General features: G+C 42.9%; 1 protein-coding gene across 2 annotated transcripts in view; it reads left to right on the top strand.

Annotated features, from left to right (window-relative positions):
* itfg1 (integrin alpha FG-GAP repeat containing 1) overlaps positions 1-20,102 on the top strand; it is a 145,664-nt gene that overhangs the window by 68,517 nt on the left and 57,045 nt on the right. For both annotated transcript variants that reach the window (XR_013963816.1, XM_080759570.1), the window contains exon 10: positions 8,306-8,457. Coding sequence is in view for 1 of the 2 variants with exons in the window: in XM_080759570.1 (XP_080615696.1) it covers positions 8,306-8,457 (152 nt within the window). In the remaining variant the exon portion in view is untranslated. The remainder of the gene's footprint in view (positions 1-8,305; positions 8,458-20,102) is intronic.

The following is a 20,102-nucleotide window of genomic DNA, read 5'->3' as shown; positions in this document are numbered from 1 at the left end:
GCACACACACACACACACACACACACACACACACACACACACACACACACACAGACATGTGTATACCATATCATCACCATATCATCACTGCCAGGTGAAAACCTAGTATGCCCAATACCATTCCTTTTATTTTTTGTGATTTGGCTGATAAGACAAATATGTCTTATAGTTGACCTCTGTAACAAAAAAAAAACTAAAAAACACCTTAAATATCTTATTTCTTTCATGAATAGAGAATCTTTAACTCAATAGGAACTGCTCCTGTCGCAAGTTGATGATTTCATATGTGTGGTCCAGTCCTATGGAATGCACGTGCCAATAAAAAAGTATTTAAAATATTGCTTTGATGCTCATATTATCCTTAGGAAGTATTATTTTTTATTTATTTATTAGCATATGCATTCCATACATTCCATATCCATAGGGCTAGACCATATGGACAACATATGGATAAACTTGCGACAGGAGCAGTTGCTATTGAGTGAAAGATTCTTTATTTATGAAAGAAATAGTAAAAGTATAATGTTTTAAGGCATAGTTGTCTTATTAGCCAGGGATCCTTTTAAGAACTGTTGTGAGCTTGTAGCTATTCTCATTTTATTATTTGACCGAATATGAGGTTCCTGCCCGACCGCGATCCGTGTTGCACATAAATGTTCCATCCAGCCCAGACATTACATTCATACAGCAAGCTTCAGAGTACTGTATGTATTTTTAGAGCCCATGCAGTCGCATTGAGCTCAGACCACACACGCACATGCACACACACGCACACGCACACAGCACACTAACTTACATTAGTAATATATGCAAATGAAGCCCGTCGTAGTACAAAGCAGCTCTAGTCCTGATATGCACAGAGCCTCTGGTAGTGTTCAGGAGAAACTGCTCGCTTCAGCTTAAAGGAGTACTGTAGTTCACCCAAGAAATTACTTATTTTCGATTAATTAAACATCCCAGACCAGAGGAGTCTTCGGTACAATACTCAATTGAGTCTCTCTGGTCAATGACCCGGTCATTGAATCATTGGCATAGGAAGAAGAATGCGACAAAAACTAAAAATGTCCATTAATTCAAGGCTTCATTATACACCTATCGCCCAACTGTGACCATAAACAAGAGCTCTCCAGGCATCCCAGTCCGGGGCCATTTTCTCCAGCTGTCCCCAATAGAGTGGCCAGATCTCTTCACATCTGCATATGTCACGCTGCCAGGTGTTCCTTCGTCTTCCCCTCTTCCTTCTCTCTTATAAGTTCCAGAACATGGCGTGTCTTGTGATATTAGATGCAGGCTTGTAGTGTGTGTTCAATCCATCGCCAGCGTCTTTAGAGGATTTCTTCCTCCACAGGGTGTTGAATTGTTGATTGCCAATTTCCCGGTTACTGATGTCTGATTCTTCTAAGGCAGATGAATGTCTGGATTTTCTTCATGGTGTTCACGGTTGTTCTCCAAGTTCTGCTCCGTACAGCAGAACAGGCTTTATGCAATTAAAGGTCCTGATATTGGATTTCATGGGAAGATCTGATGATTCCCAGACATTCTTCAGCTGATGGAAAGACTTGCCATTTTTAAATTTCACATCAACGATACTGCCTAGATAGGTGAAGCTCTCCACCTCCTCTACTACTTCACCTTCTAGTGTGATGGGGTCATGCTGACAGTGATTATTTTGAGGGCCTTGCTCTTTCCTCTGTGGATGGTGAGGCCATGGCGTGTTGAGGGCCTTGCTCTTTCATCTGTGGATGGTGAGGCCATGGCGTGTTGAGGGCCTTGCTCTTTCCTCTGTGGATGGTGAGGCCATGGCGTGTTGAGATGGCTGAGACTATGTTTGTCTTCTCCTGCATTTGGTGTTGGGAAAGAGGAGCCAGGCCATCAGCAAAGTCAATGTTGTCTAATCGTGTCCAATTGGTGTCCACTGCCATTTATTTCCTGAGCTGTACTGTAGTTGTCTTCATGAGCCAGTCAATGGCCAACAGGAACACAAAAGGTGACAATAGGAACCCATTTAGCCCTGTCCTCACATGAAAGGCATTGGTGAGTTGTTGCCCGTGTACCACCCTGCAGGTCATCCCTTCATAGGAGTTCCTGATGGTGTTGGTGATCTTCTCAGGGTCAGTGGTTTTAATGTGGTGAGTAATCAATTTTGACTGAACTACAAGCTCACAAGGTGTTGCGATGTAATTGCTCTTCAGGGAAGGTTAGCTGAATAGAGGATTGAGATCTGGTCAGGCCAGTTCAGGTCAAATAGGCTCCAAACTACATACAGTACATTTCACCTATTATGGGTCCATTATTCTAACTGGCAGAGAGAGATATAGCTGACTCAGAGTTTGGCAGAGTCATTTCAGTAAATGATGGCAGAAGGCAATAGTCAACTGTTACTTTTATTTTATTTTTTGGACGGCTTCCATAAAGGTTATAGTCTTTGTAAGGGGAGTCAAAATCCCAAGGCACAAGCTAGCCAATCTGCAACCCGACACTGTGTGTGTGTGTGTGTGTGTGTGTGTGTGTGTGTGTGTGTGTGTGTGTGTGTGTGTGTGTGTGACTGCGTGCGTGCGTGCGTGACTATGCATGTGCGTGTGTGCTCGCCCACATCATGTGGTTACACGCAGGGAACTTTCTTATTTTATGAAAGAAATAATCAAAACAGTGAGCATTCGTGTGAGGAGTTGTCCATGAATATTGTCGTCCACTCCGTCCCTTCTGTGGATCATGGATTCCAGCCGTGTCCCTCCCTGTCCATCGTGAGGCTGTCCCAACACATCAGGTCTTTATTAGACATCAGGACGCTCCCAACCTGCTAGGCCCCATGGGGATACCAGCTGGTCCCAGGCAGTACCCGTTGGAAGGCACAGAGCCAATGAGGTGACACACCGTTACCCAGCATGAGCCATATACAATAAATAATGCTCACATCTGTAAAGTCCTGCCAAGTCACTGACTTTTCAAGGGACCAGTTTAGGGTGAAGGTTATAGGTTTGGAGTTAAGGTAGCCTACTTACACACCAGTTTTATGACTGTGCGTGCCTGTCTGACGGCCCACTGTCGCCAAGTACAATTTGTTTATTATACATTATAGATATTGCATTCATGCATTGTCCCGTCTAAATAAACAAATAAAGTAAAGTAAATAATCCTAACTTCACACTAACTGACTATTGGGAAGTGGGAATAATGGGCTGTTCTGTAGTTGGAGCTTGTAGATTGGCTACTTTCGCAGAATGTTAGGCCCCAGAATACTACGGTTCATAAAGTTTATTCCAAACTCATCCAGTGTGTAAGAGCCATTATGACCTAATGTTTTCCTGATTGACAATGTCCAGGTATTTAACCAGGCTCCTGATCAGGCACAGGTGTTGCCAGTGGCAGAAGGCAGAGGCTAACAGTTTTCCACTGTGTTCAGGAGGGCTGGTCCCCTGTGTTTGTTACTGTTTCTTTCTTATTATTTTATCTGTATGTTGTATAGGAAAATGACTGCAGAGAATAAAGAAAAGTTAAATTCAACGGACATGTTTTGGAGATCAGTTTGTACACACGTAAGAACTTCCACCTGGCCGTCGGCAACCAGTACAGTGCCATTAAGTATAGGACTTTAGGCAGTATTAAGTGGAAAACTACCTCGTTTCAACGGAAGCTGATTTGTTTTATTGGGAAGCAAATCAATCGAACCAGCGGGGCTCTTGGACAATCACAATGTGTTGGTGGAGTGTGGACAGATGGACACGACAGCAGCTGTGTGCAGCGAATGTGATCTCCTGCAAGGGTGTTCTGCTGTTTGAAGATCAGATGATCGTTACAACCCGCACAGAACTATAGGGGTTCTTACCGGGGGCATCAGCACAGCTATCTTCTGAAAGCTGCTTCTGCTGTCATTGGAGGTGATCGATTGGCGATTGCCACCCGGTCGGAGCCATAGGGGGGCTTACCGGGGGAATTCAGCAGCAGCAGCCAGCACAAAAGATCATCTGGGCTGGATTGGACCGCGCCCGGCAGACCCAGATCTTCAACACTGACCAAACATCAATGTGCGGTGTGTTCTCCACCAACAGGCTAACAGTTTTCCACTGTGTTCAGGAGGGCTGGTCGCCTGTGTTTGTTACTGTTTCTTTCTTATTATTTTATCTGTATGTTGTATAGGAAAATGACTGCCGAGAATAAAGCAAAGTTAAACATGTTTTGGAGATCAGTTTGTACTGGCACACGTAAGAACTTTCACCTGGCCGTCGGCAACCAGTAGTGCCATTAAGTATAGGACTTTAGGCACTACACAGTGTTTAATGTTGTGCGTGCGTGCACGACACGACTGCGTGTGACTGTGTGTGTGTGTGTGTGTGTGTGTGTGTGTGTGTGTGTGTGTTATTAGCAACTATTAGTAGCTGCTGCTCATGCTTTGATTCCAGCCCTGCACCTGTCTGCACTGCTTATCATTCATGAATAGTTTAAACTCTATACATCAGACACACACACGCACATGCACACACGCACATGCACACACGCACACACACAGCCTGTGTGTGTGTGCACAAGCACATTGGCGTGCATGAGAGCACAGTTATCGGTCGTTGCAGATGCACCATGGCATGAGGTCAGTATGGATGTGGAATGCACTGGTGTGTATTTCAGTATGTACATACTCTATGAGGGTGCATGTGGCCTCCGGCCTAGCGTCACCTGGAGAATTGTCTCTTCTGCTCAGCGATATAGGTTTCCTCCACTATCTCCATTTATCTCTCTGCCTCTCCAGGTATTGTGTCTTTACTCACAGGACTCAACATCTTCTTCTAACTATTCTAATGAAAGCAGAGAGGTGGTCTAGTGTGCATCAGAGCATATTGCTAAAACCAGTGTTTATCAAACCCCAATCTGAAAATATGTAGTGCTGGAGAGACCCACATACGAGATGGTGCTGTTAAATAGTTAAAAAATAACTACCGGTAAATAAAACATCTGAAAATAGAAGCACACAATGTGTCGTACTGCGACACGTTGTGAGCTTGTAGATTGTCTATTTTCAAATGGTTAAGTTTTTTTTTTTTATATATTTTTTTTGGGGCTTTCGCTTTTATTTATTTATTATTTTGTATAGAGGAATAGGTATACAGTAGGCTGACAGGAAATGGGGAGAGAGAGATGGGGGGGGGGGGGGGGTGACACGCAGTAAAGGCCGTCAGGATTGGGAGTCGAATCCGCGGCACACTGCCAGACTGGATTACTATTTTTGTCTTTGGACTATTCAGACTATTTAACTCCAAACTGGTGTAATCACAGGGTTCTGTGTGTCCCCCCCCCAGGGCCTCATTTAGTGAAGCACTCTGACTTGTCAGGATGAGATGAGCATGCAAATGCCTTGTTTGTTTTGATGAGTTGAGTTTTCTAGATTTAAGGGGATAACCACAGGCTAACAAGCAAAGCTAGGGCACATTTCACTTAATTTTGAACCTCATTATGATTTAATTATGTATTTATTATACAAACAGTTTTGCGGATTGAGACAAAATGATTTTGTTTTGTCTTAGACAAAGGAGCAGTTTAGGGATTGTGCTGCTGTGAAGTCTGCTATTATTAGAACTTGATTCTAAGCTCATGAAGGGCGGTTGTTCTCTGCCATAACAACTCTACTGACAATAGTTTATGACATAATCCGATGGCCTCTAGTCACGCTTAGTTTAACCACATGAACCCTAGCGTCCCTTTTCTGGCGGTGAAAATAGCTGCGCTACAATCTCATGTGTCGAAATGTGACACGTTGTGAGCTTTACAGATTGGCTATTTTCTCTGAAGAGGTTGGTGTAGAACAGGGGTTCTCAACGTTTTTGGCTGGGGACCCCCGGAAATGCTTTGGCCATGTCTCGCGCCCCCTGCCCCGCCCCCCCCTCCCCACCCCAAATACAAACTGACTGCTAAAATAACCTTAATAATATAGAAAATATATAATAAATAAATACTGAAACCCGATATAATCATTAAGGAAAGTTTATGCATGTACTATGTGTACTATGTAAACTCTTCATTTCCATTTTCTTTTAATCATTTGGGGACCCCCAAAATAATTGTACAATCCCCCGAGGTTGAAAAAAAAAGGTGGGGACCTAATCTAGACTAACATACTGTAGATCAGCAGATATATTTGATGTTCACGATGTAATGCAATGAGCTTGTAAATTGACTATTTTTTCCAAACATTTTGAACATCAAGCATTAATTTATTCATTCATTCATTTATTCATGAAAGTAGTCCTATATTCTGGGGGAACATTACTCAAAAATATCAAATCTACAAGCTTGTAGATTGGCTATTTTTTGGCAAAGAAAGTGTAGACAGAAAAAAGCAGTTAAGGTAAACAGCCAAGTCAGGTCCCGTTTAAAAGTATTGAGTTGTTATTTTTTTCATTGAATCTGGACATTAATTTGAAGCTGATCTGTATTCTATGGTGGCATTTTCCTTTTCAGCCTCTGTCCTCGTTTATTCATTCTAGAGACAAACAAAGCCTGCTCAGGTTAGGAGAAGCTTCGCTTGCCAATTCAGTGCCATCTTCTGCAAATAATGGCTTTTCACTCCTTATCTGAAAGTAATACTCAGAAAAACACTTTAGCTGTAAACTGGATTTGGCTGTATACGGCAAAGGCATTTATGAGATGATAAATTGCTGCTCGCTTGTTAATTTTAGTAATGATGTCCATTTCAATTGTAGAATGTTTAGTAAGAAAACATTTCTAAAACTTCTAAAACTCTATGAGAAAAGAGAGACAAATTTATATTTAACTAAATATAAAATAATATGCTGATGTCACATGCTCCATCCCTGATGATGTCAGGTGATGTCACGTGCTCCATCCCATTGATGTGACGTGATGTCACGTGCTCCATCCCTGATGATGTCAGGTGATGTCACGTGCTTCATCCCATTGATGTCAAGTGATGTCACGTGCTCTCTCACCCCGACCAACCAACCAACCAACACACAAACTGACGGGAAATGCACCATTCCATAGTTAATTGCGACCTTTGGTTATAGGTTAGAAATAAGCCACGTAGTAGCAAGCATGCTTAGCTGGCCGTTTCTCTCTCATTGTAAACAAACCGTATAGCTCTGCTGCACACGGGTGGAGTGATTAAGATTCTAACGTCCCATTCTAAGGCGCGATTCATACTCCTATTTTAGAGCCGAATAAAAGTCGGTTTGGCTCTGTAGACGTCATTTAAGGTTCGGGGGGGGGGGGGGGGGGGTACCGTCGTAAAGTCGGCTCTTCGGTGCTACTGAAAATTTCTGACGAGCCGAAATCATTTCGGCACTACAGCGGTTAAATAGGAGTATGAATCAGCCCTAAGGCCTGAAAGGATGGGACTCTCTGATTGGTTCAGAAACATGCAGGCTTCTGTTTCAGACTGAAACGGCAAAATAAAATGCCAAAAGCCATTGCAGTCTGACATGAAATAGTTAATCTATTTTAATTAGTGTTTTATCTTACCACTCACTCTGTACTTGTCGTCTTTGTTTCATCCTTACTGCAGTGTTTCTATGACAACTGAACTTGCCTCAGGGTCGATAAAGGTCTATATCTACTGTATGTGGTCTCTGGAGCCAGACGGTTGCCTCCCACAGTGTTCAAAAGCTTCCGTCGTATAGTCTGTGCAGAGAAAGCTCTGCAAAGCATTCGGGAGCAAAGCGGATGTCCCGCCTTCTCCCGGCTTCCGTCGTTGCAGTTGGGTACTTTTTTCCTAATCTTACAATAAATGCATCACGTCTCTGTGTTACTGTGTCTGTAATCCACGTAACTCGAGAACCGTTCGCCCCTCTGACTGACAAATGTGCCCAGTGTTGAGTGGGTCAGATACATGGTTGTCCAGAACCACCACAAAAGGCTCTGGTCAGGCTCTGCCAGTGGGCCTAATGAGCCTAAGTCCCCTCAACTGTACAATTCCCAGCCTCTGCCTCAGCCAATTGATTGCCTTGGCAACCCCACACCTGCCATGTGATTACAATGAGCAGTTGAGACCAGTTAAAACGGGTATTGCATACTAGGTTCCCATCTTGCATCGTTCCCAAGTAGGCCACGTTTAAATCTAATTAGCCGAATCATGTGTAGCTTGTTACTTAGCCAGAAACAGGAATTCCAAAATATGTTTTAAAAGATATTTTTCAATGTACTTCCGTGAATGGAAATGACGAACAGATGACGGCATCCTTTCTCGGATTTCAGGGTCTGTAGTTCCTGACGCTCTCTAAGTATGTACTGTAGCATTCAGAGATTTTGGAATAATACGTGAGACTAATATCTATCTATGTACTTCCCTGTGTTCCAGTGGGTTCCAGTGCTGACAGACTTCCAGAGGAGGGACACCGTCTGGGGCTTTGTTCCAGGGGATGGCAGCCAGTCCATGGGCCTCCACCTGGGTGACTACAACCTGGACGGCTTCCCTGACGCCCTGGTGGTCCTTCGCAACACGTCTGGCAGGTATAGCGACACACACACGCATACACACTAACTAGCCCACTGCGTCTTGCAGGTACAGTATATTAGCGACACATGCATACACACTAATTAGCCCACTGCTTCCCCAAAACTGGGTCGGGAGTCGGGACCCATTAAGGGATCATGGACACATTTTTATGGTCTCTTTTATTATTATTATTATTACTTATTATTGTCTGAGAACATTTTCAAAAACCATTCCCATCACCTGTAACTCGCCTGGCAAGTACTGTACTGTACTGTACTGTACTGTACTGTACTGTACTGTACTGTACTGTACTGTACTGTACTGTACTGTACTGTACTGTACTCTTCTCCTACAGTATTGTACGTTACTGTACTGTTCCATACTGTACTGTGCTGTGCCTTAACATACTCTACTGTACTGTACTGTACTGTACCGTGCTGCTGTTCCCTGTGTATGTGTGTGCGCACTTGAGTGTGTACCCCCTGTCTATTAGGGTAGAAGGATGTGTTCACATAGCTATAATAATGGATATGCATTTACATTTTTTTATGTATCTGACCTTATAGCATACAGTTTATTAAAAGTAATGCAACTGTTACATATTCTGTAATTCGGTTTGAATAACAAAGGTCCCCCACCCACACACCCATCATCACAACATACATAATTACTGTCAGAAATTATCAGTTTTAAGCTGATTAATGCCGACACTGTCAACAAGCTGCAATTCACAGCCCTTTCATTTATTTGTCCTATTGGTTTTAATTCGTCACGTACCAACACGACATTGAAGCGATTATTCTAGCTGTATTAATCCGATGGAACATGAAATGGAATTAGACTCAAACACAACATGACTTGAGATGTGTGTTCGAGTGTCTTATGTAGAACTATTACGGGAAGCTTATTAAACCTATGCCTATCCACAGATGCCACATGTTCTCTGTTAAAATGTCTTGGATTCGCTACAGTAGAAATGACCTGAATAGCACAAAGCATAACTCTTACCCTTAATAAACATCTGCTGTAATACCAGGTGTTTTACACGGTTTGTTGGTGAAGAAGTGAAGAATATTTAATTTGGCATTGAAAGGGAAAACATCTCACTACACTATAGCGTACAGTAGATGCATATGTAATGTCTACAGAGAACGTCTTTTGAGTTGGCAGTGCCAGTCTGCTCTGCATTAGTGTTGATTTTGTCGACTAAAACTATGACGAAAAATGTTCGTCGACTACCTTTTTTCACAAAGGAAAACTAAATAAAAACTAAGGTATGATGACTAAAACTAACTGACAATCTTTTCAACATAAAAACTAGACTAAAATGTTAGGGAGGGCAACGCTTCTTTTTTATTATTATTATTATTATTTTCAGCATGTAAATATAAAATCAGCCATTATGTTACATTTTATTGGTAATCCAGTCTGGCAGTATGCCGTGGGTTCGACTACCGATCCCGACGGCCTTTACTGCATGTCTTCCCCCCATCTCTCTCCCCATTTCCTGTCAGCCTACTGTCTGTCCCTCTATAGAAAATATTAAATAAAGGCGAAAGCCACAAAAAAACATTAAAAAAAAGAAGAAAATATATTAAAAATATTCTGTCAAAAGCACTGCTATGCATTCCTATGGCAAAGACGCACAAGCTGGAAATCGTTCAACTTTTAGATCTCCTTATTGTGTGTAACAACCCGGTAATTTACGTCCCAGCTCTGAGTTGTTACCACAACCATGAGAACGCTGTGCTGATAACACAGATGACAGGACATCCGAGCACAGCGATGATTGATCCGTTAGAATGTTGCGGATATCAATAAAACACTGTGTGCAAGCGCTGTGGACATGATGTCTCTGCTGTCGGGCGATATCCCAAGCGCTCCTCAGCTCAAAAAGCGCTCTTTGTTGGTCAGTTTGTTTGACTGACACATTTGTTTGTGTGTGTGCGTGCGTGCGTGCGTGCGTGTGCGTCCGTGTGCGCGTGTGTCCGTGTGCGCGTGTGTGTCCGTGCGTGTCCGTGTGCGCGCGTGTGTGTGAAGGACATACATGGATTATCCGGCCAAGAGATGAAGATAAGATATCTTGCACATATTATGTGTTGTAGGGGTCAGGGCTATGCTTGCCCCATGCATTCTAATGGGTCTGTACACGCCACAGGCAGTGTTGCCATATCCGCTTATTGTAAGTGACTTTGGGACATTTTTTTCTGTGAAGTTGATAGACCTAGACCAAAAATGTGGTGCCGCGCACAATCATCAGAGTTTTAGCAGATGTATGTACCGGTCTTCTTGGCTGAATGGAATATTAACAAGGCGCCACACTCAATGCTCTTATAACAGCTCCTACTTTGCTCTCTTCTTTATCCACGTGGGGATACGCAGGAGAGTTTCCATGGTTGCTTTAACCTTCTTATATTAATTCGCTTTGAGCTTTGCTAGTTTGCTTTCACCTCGTTGAGGTCAACACTGTTGTCGGGATCCGTGATCGTGATAAAAGGATAATTGCACGCCAGTGTTTTCATTCAAATCAACGCAAGGCAAACCTTGCGCTGGACAGGGCTTGCCATGCGCTGCTGATCCTAAACCAGCATAATCAGCACTCAACTAACACCAGCCGTTCATGTCGCTGCAACACTAACCTGATCCTAGGTCAGCCTCAATTATCACACTTTGAACAGAACTTTTTTTCCTCTGCAGCGCTGCGCAGCATCGCGCACATGCAGTGGACAGAGAGAAAGAGTCTCTACAGTCAGACTGCACACAATCACACACTGATTGAATATGTTATTAACATTTGCAACAACAACAAAAAAAACACAGACCGTATGAGTACACACACACGTCACACACACAGTAGCCTACGGGTCTTCTCGGATCCACTCGGGCAATACACATATGATTGACAGACCCGAGTTCTGCGGGGGATACGGCCGATTCCGACCCGTGTGGGTCTCGGATCCACTCGAGTATTCTCGGAGTTGGGGGACCCGGTGAAGAGCTCTACCTGAGGGCCCCTGGACCAACGTTGACAACCATGGCTGTAGAACTGTTGTCATCATAACCGTAACTCCATCTTGCAGAGCTGTTGCTATCACACAGATTTAGATTCAGCACCAATACGACAAAGAACAGACCTGCATCCTTGTTAAGAAGGTTCTTGACAGGCTCACGAGAGCAGAAAACCCATTATTTCTGGTTTGAGATAGACTGGTTCTCGGGGTCATTATTTCTAGTTTGAGACAGACTGGTACTTGGAGTCACGTGTTTGCACACACACATGCAGCCCACTGCTCTGATCAGCTGTGCAATGAAATAAACGAATAGACCGTTGTGTATACCGTTTAGGTTATTGGCTCATTATGATAAATGTCTGGTTGATGGGCTGCTTAAATGAATAACATTACAGTGACAAATTTAATTCAAGCCGTGTTTTTAGCGGAAAGATACAGTAAATGGATCATGTTCCACAATGGAGATATACAGTAGTTCTAACAGTAGTTTAGGAAAGGAACAGAACAGAAGTCCCCTACGTTTGTTAAAGCATTAACTCATCCATCCATCCATCCATCCATCCATCCATCCATCCGTCCAGTAACATTTCCAGTAGAGAGCTCCAGACTTCCCTTTCCCGGGCAATTATTATTCACTTCGTCATGGAGGATCCCGAGGCGTTGCCAGGCCAGTGTGGAGAATATAATCCCCCATCTGGTCCTCAGTCTGTACAAGTTTATCCACAACTAGAAGAAGGCACAGGTCTCCACCAGGATTGATATTTGGATAACATTAAGGAATATAAATAAAAGCTCCTGGTGGTGCTCGAAAAGGCAGAATTGAAAAATGCAGATTTTTTTCCTTCGGGTGTAGGGAGTACGTTTTACGCAGATCGATACAGTTATATGTGAAGACGCGACTTAACCTCTTCTAGCGCCACCATGAGGCTGATTTGAAAACTGTCAATTGGCATTTCTTCCTCAGCCTAGTGGGAATATGCGTGCACACACTGCACAGTTTCACCGCAATCGGACACTGCGTTGATAAGTTGCGGCATTTTGTACAAAACGAGGTACTCCTGAAATCTTTGGAAGCCAATCTTAGCCAATCAGGATGGAATATGAGAAATCAAACAAACCCGTCTTGATCACATGACTATGGAGATCATGTGTACCGATTTGTGTGAAATTTGGATAAAATCTGAATGAGTAATATAAGAAAATGTGTTCTACATGTGTCTACAAGTTTTTTCCTTGGGCTATAGGGAGTGTGCATACAGGTTTTACACAGATTGGTGCAGTTATAGGTATAGATTTGCGGCATTTTGTATGAAGCGCACTCCTGCGAACTTTGGAAGCCAGTCTTAGCCAATCAGGATGGAGTCTGAAAAATCAGAAAGACCTGTTTCGTTGAATGGTTTTAGAGAGACTGTGTACCAATTTGCGTGATGTTTGGACAGGATCTGTACTGTATGTGTACTGTAAAAAAATTTGTTTTGCAAAAAGTGGCCCCCTGGTGGCGCTATAACAGGCCAATGTGAAACCTTTGGGGCAGAGGTTCAGGTGTGGCATCCAGGGAGTGTGTGTGCAGAGTTTGGCTGCCATTGAGCAAAAGGTGCTCGTGTGTGTGTGTGCGTGCGTGTGAGTCTGTGTTCGTGTGAGTGTGCGTCTCAGAGTTTGCTCCACTTTAGATAAGCTAAGCTGTGTAGAGAGCAATCAGAGCATACAAAGCACACACGCACGCACGCATGCATGCATGCATGCACGCAGTGACGTAGAGTCTGTCCCCATGACGATTATAAAAACATTTCGTCTCTGCAAGCACACACGCACACACACACACACACACACACACACACACACACACACACACACACACACATGCAGAGACTAGATAACCAGATACATTTGACCACAGATGATTTTCCTTTTAGTCCTTTCCAATTAATTATTTCCCTTCATCCACTCATCCTCTTCCTGCTATGCCCCACCCCCTCATCTCCCCACATGGTCATTGTACACTGTGTGTGTGTGTGTGTGTGTGTGTGTGTGTGTGTGTGTGTGTGTGTGTGTGTGTGTGTGTGTGTGTGTGCGTGTGCGTGTGCGTGCACGTACATACTGATGCATACATGTACAGTACACTGTACAGTATGTTAGTAATCTTGTACAGATTGCTATTTTCCTGATTAAAATGATTGCTGCAGTGTGTGCGTGTGTGCGCGAGCGCGTGCGTTTCAGCTCCTCATCAGATCCCTTTGTCTGGCCAGTCACCTTTTGACCCTGTGTAGAGAGGTATGATGAGAGTGACAGATTGTCCACTCTGGGTGGGGGAAAATAACTTGGCCGCATGCATTCTCATTGAATTGCATTGGCCAGACGTCCCACAGTGGCCTCTGTAGCAGAGTTAAAATGCAATGTGTTGGTACTACCGTACATGTACAGTGTACAGTATGTGCCGCATGTTAATCCATTGTAATCGACTGCTAGAAATGCACGGCCTCAACTGCAATCTGGGTTAGCCTTTACCGCTAAGAAGTGTGACAAATGAGGGATTAATTTGATCATCTGGGAAAATGGCCCCTTGATTGCCACCAAATCCATGTTTGAAGATATCAGCCTCTACCAAGGAATGGCACATTCCACAGTTTTATACAATATGTAGTGGGGGGTCCCTGCTTCATCTCTCTCTCTCAGCTTGGCCTGCAAAATGTTAAAAGACCCCTGCATGATCTACTTGTTTCCACCGGTTTTATCAACAGAAGCTGGCAGAGATTTATTCTTTTCACTCATTCAACCTTTATTTTCTCTGAAATACATTGAGGGCAGGACCCCCATTTACTGTACAATGATGCTGAGATTACACAAAGCACAGCACAACAGAGTAATAATATTGAAATAAGAACAGGATATAATCGGGGTGTGTACTGTAAAAACAAACAAAGAACAGCATGAAAACATTAACGCCTTAATTAAAACAAAGACAATTTAAAACTAGAAGAAGATTCATGCGCAGGATTCTAAATTGCCCCAGGGGAATCAATATTTTAGGTAAAGGCAGCGCTACAACTGATGGCTGTCTTACATAGTTCGGTGCAGTGTTATTTTTTAAAGCAATTTTTGGTTTAATTTTAGTCACCTGAAATGCTTTAGTGTTAGTCTAGTAGTTTTAGTCAGCTAAATATCATACGATTTTAGTAGATTAATCTACAGTTGATTTAGTTGACTAAAATGTATTTTGGCAGACCTTGATGGTGTCGTAATGGCTGACGAAATTGTCAATATATTTAGTCTTAGTTTAAGTCATCATAGCTTAGTTTTACTTTGTTTTATTTAGTTTCCCTCAGTGGAAAAAAACGTAGTCGACGAACATTTTCGTCACAGTTTTAGTCAACAAAATCGACAAAAAAAGTTGTGTGTGCAGATTGTTTAGAATTTGACTTTTGAGTCTACAGTAGTTGTCTACCGTAGTTGTCTACAGTAGTTGCTATTTCCCCCAGAAAGTTCTACTCTCATTCAGCTCATATCTAAAGATAACCCTACTGAGTTTCTTAGAAGTTGTCAGCGGCTTCCTGGGAGGAATATACCATGTGGCTTTCTGAAGTTCTTTTCACATTGTCTCTTCCATTAGCTGTTAATCATTTAAGATTTAAGGCCATTGAATGGAAAGAGAAATCTTAATAAACTAAATGAAATGCAAAGTAACTTAAGTAAGAGAGGATGGGTTTTAACACTAACTGAGAGCTTTCTTCTCAGAATCCTTTTTTCCCCCCGTTAGCATAACAAAACTGTCAGGCAAAAACCGTTTATCTCAAAATGTGATTTGTAAATGCCCTACTTCATCATATCATACAAATGTCACACAAAATTAGTGAGAATAATGCATTGCGATGAATTGTAAGCTATTAGATACTACTATTTTCGAAGAATGTTTTTTTAAATAATAATAAAAAAATTAATGATTTTGGACATACAAGGTTTCCACCTGACAGCAACGATAAGTGAAAACTCCCTCAATGCATCTTGGAGATACTGTCCTCAGGGGGAACATGAAATTCATATTATCGCTGTCAGGCAGAAACCTTGAATCTCAATTCATATTAGATATTTTTTTTATATTGTCTTTCGTAAATGAATGCCCTATTTTATACGGCATCATAATATGACAGTGTCACAATAAATTAGCAAAAATAGCACATCTAAAAGTTTGCATCATTGTGAGCCTGTAGTTCAGCTATTTTCGTATTGGAAATCTTGTGTGAGAGAGTTGTATAATTTATATTATATCTACCCCGTATAAGAATATGTAACTAATGGAAAGCATTAAGGCTCTAACGGTCTAACCTTTAGTGAGGTGAGCAGAGGGAACACAATTCAATTCACACTGAACAGAGAAGTTCTGAGGCCGACACACACACACACACACACACACACACACACACACACACACACACACACACACACACACACACTGGAGGCCTTCAAAGAGCAGCAGCTTCAAACCCAGTAACACGTCAGCAAACCTTTTGTTCCGTTCCTGACATTTATTTTATTTTTATTAAGCAATATTATTACACCAGTGGAGGGTGTTCTTAGTGCCATATCTTTTTTTCTTTACAACGGTGACACAGTTAAGAACACCTACTGTATGGCTGGATACTGTGTTGTCGAAATGTGTTCTATATTGTTTTTCAGCAAGGCATGCTGTTTTCAAATGGCAACAACTCGGGAACGCAAGGTCCAAATGGAATATTGACAGTGTATGAGTTTAATGAGCACAGAAAACTGATCCGGAGTCAGTTCGACCCACTCACACCTTACAGTGCTTGTTCAGCATCTGCACACTCATGACCTTGGCCAGCAGATATAGGAAGGAGGGAAGGAAGGCTCACAGCAATGTGTCACGATGGAACGAATTGTGAGCTTGTATAGATCTGCTATTTTCAAATTATTTTAGAACTGGAAAAAATATAGTCTGCATAATTAATACTTTTAGTTTTGGTACTTCAAGTACATTTGATACCAATACTTTTGTTCTTTTGCTCAAGTAAAATTTTAATTCCGGCCATTTACTTACTCAATGTAAAGGAGTATTTCTACATTGCAGTATTGATACTTTTCTTAAGTGAAAGTACTTACTACTTTTTCCACCACTGGTAGAAACCAATGGGTGATGTCACATCTCCCTTCGTCCATTATAGTTTTTTTACAGTCTATGGGCCAGCTGGTTGTGCAGAGGACAAACATCTAACACAGGCGCATGTGTATTCACGCTTATACTTACAAGACCACATGGGGTTCAGACACATTCATATAAACACACATAAACAGAGACACTGTGTGCCTGGGAGAGCTCTAAAAGCTTTAACGAGGGACGATTTAATTAATTTCCAAAGTAAACGTGGGAGAGAGAATGTGGCAATTGTCTGTGAACTGTTCCCTCAGGATGCCATTCAGCGCTTTGATCTGCATCATGGAGAGAGAGAGAGAGAGACAGAGAGAGAGAGAGACAGACAGAGAACGATCCATCTGTATGCACGCGCAGTCGAGCACGCGCGCAGTCGAGCATGCACACACACACACACACACACACACACACACACACACACACACACACACACACACACACACACACACATAGAAGTGTGTTTTTGATGTTGAATTGGTTCAACCCCTAAATGTCAAAGTCCAGTTACTACTGGGGTGTGTGTGTGGTGTTGGTGTGTCTGCCTGCATGTGTGACCTCATTTCAGATTCCAGAAATACCCCTCTCTTTTACACACACACACACACACACACACACACACACACACACACACACACACACACACACACACACTCACACTCACACACACACACACACACACACACACACACACACACACACACACAGACAGACGCACGCACGCACGCACCTAAAAATATGAATTGAAAGCTGTGTATAGATATGAACATAATTGACATATTATGTCAGCACGCTGAAGTTGCATGAAATTCACTGAATAATGTTTTTTCTTTTTCTTTATAGACACCTCTGACTGTAGAAATATAAATGGACACGGACACACACACACATACACACACACACACACACACACACACACACACACACACACACACACACACACACACACTAACAGTCGCAGTAGTCCAGCAGCAGCAGTGCAGTGCTGCACTGCTGCTGCGCTGCTGCACTGCTGCACTGTGGGAGATGTAGTCCTAAGTAATTAACATTAACTGGAGTCAATGAGAAAGAAACCCATTTCTATGAGGGAGACAGAAGGACTTGGGCGTAGATACAACACAAGGCCAAACAACATGTGTCCCAGAGAGGACAGATAATGTATGGCGCCCTTGAAGGTGGATAAATAAAAATACAGGACATATCTAACTGGGCAGAGAGGGCACGGGACAAGCTCAAGTCAACGTGACATGAAAAATGAGATGTAGTGGACAATATCGGCACATGCAACTCCATTCACAAAGACCAATGCATTAAAAGTATCCATCAATCACGCACAGCTGGTAGAGCTGGTATGTGGACTTAACGTCTGCTGCAATCAGGGACATTACGTAGCTGGCCATTTGGTTGCCCTAGGAGTAGGATATCTGTACTATTTGTGGATCTCAACGTGTTTTTTCATTTTATTTCAAGGACCACAATAAATCTGTGAGTGTACTGGGGTCTATTTGGTTCCATTCCACACTCTCAGAGTTACGGACTCAGATTTATAGACCTGTAAGGGTCCATTTGGAGCCCCCTCAAGTAACCCAGAGGATCCCCCTGCACCCAGCTTTGATAACCGGTAATGTACATTATGCATATACCGTATAGGAATATAACGAAATCGTTAAAGGGATTGTTAAGGAATCTGTTGGCCTTGACCGCTGGCCTTGCTGTCCGGACACCTAGGCTCCATTGCAGCCTGACGGCCTGTTTCAGGTTTGAGTCGTGATCTCGAGGACCTTTGCTGCGTGTCGCTCCCCGACTCCCTCTCCCCATTTCCTGTCTCTATGCTGTAGTGTGTGTGTGTGTGTGTGTGTGTGTGTGTGTGTGTGTGTGTGCGCGCTCTCGTGTGTGCATGCGTGTGTGCGTGCCTATCAGTATTCTCCCCAACTGAGCACCCACCAACAGCTTAGCAGGCTGTTGCTAGGCAATGGCATTAACACCCCTGTCGTCTTGTGTGTGTGTGTGTGTGTGTGTGTGTGTGTGTGTGTGTGTGTGTGTGTGTGTGTGTGTGTGTGCGCCGTGCACATGCTGATTTGTGTGTGGAGGTTGTCAGCAGGTAGATACTATCAGGTCATTGTTTGGACCTCATCCGTTCAGTGAAACATCTTTGCTCACGGACATGGAAGTACAGCCATACACTGGATCACAGTGGTTTTCAACCCTTTTCACATCAAGGTCCATTATTTATTCCACATTTGAGCCACGGACCATTTGATGAGATTTTGCCTCTCGGACTCAGACCCAAAACTTGAAATAGTTTGTTGTCGTTGGATACGATAATTGTAATTGTAATTAATTTGTCCATAGGTCATCCAATGATCCCTGTGTCAGTGGCTCGAATCCCACGTCCTCCGACCTGTCCACATGTCGAAGCGTCCTTGGGCAAAACACTGAACCCTACATTGCCTCCAATGAGTCGGCCGGTGCTAGCTTGCCACCATTGACTACATAACCCGCTAAACCCGCATTTTATTCCATTGTCTTTCCCTGCGTAATACGCTAAACCCGCTTATTTGTTTTATGTGTTTAATTCGTCGTGACAGGGGACGCTGCGTTATGATGACGTAACCGGAAATCGACCTATCCACTGGCTTGCAAGGGCTTCTGGGAAAATGAGTTAAATGCAAGTCAACATGACATCCCTCCGCCATTACTGTTTGTTGTTCTTCCATATCGCAACGGTGGATTATTTTCCGGACCGGCAAACAAGTCATGGGACTATTTTCAGGGGGATCTTCATGGATCAAAGGCGCAAATACTTTGGCGTATGCGCCAAAGGTAATTAAAAAACACCGGCAGTGACTGTGACATGTCATGTTGGGCTATAACGCAGGGAATACTTTCACAACACATATCACAACCATATTGGTTTTTTTTCTTCTTATGCCCACTTGATATGGCATTGACTGGCATGTACTAATCTTTGGAAGAACGAAAACAGGAAGAATCTAGCTTATTTACAGCTCTCCCTGACAAAAGTTATAAAACAAACCAAAAAACACCACTAAAAAAGTCTAAAGTGTCCCAAAGCCCTTTAGAATTTGAGATATGGTATACTGTGTGCAATTGGAAAAAGTGGTTGGCGCTCGAGGAGACAAGGGGTCAGCTTAATCAATAGTGTACACCTCCCAGGAGCATGAAGCTACACAGAATATCACATTGGCAATCCAGACAGGAGTTCTTCAGATATCATTGCTGTTGGGCAGAAACTATTTTTTTTATATATTTAGTTTTTCTTCATAAAAGTAGCAATACAAGCAGATCTACAAGCTCAATATACGTTGCATCCTGACATCAAAGTTATCTTATTTGAGAACAACTGACTTCTGTATCCTTTGAAGCCCCACCACGAACACGGTTAAATGACGGCCAGTAAGACGCCAGAGGGCGAGAACTTTGTCTTTGTCATTAAGCACCTTGACATGAACTTTTTAGTAAGTTA

Source organism: Protomyctophum bolini (assembly GCF_963924005.1).
Source record: "Protomyctophum bolini genome assembly, chromosome: 1".
NCBI classification, from domain to species: Eukaryota; Metazoa; Chordata; class Actinopteri; order Myctophiformes; family Myctophidae; genus Protomyctophum; species Protomyctophum bolini.
This window is presented reverse-complemented; position numbering and strand designations above follow the sequence as displayed.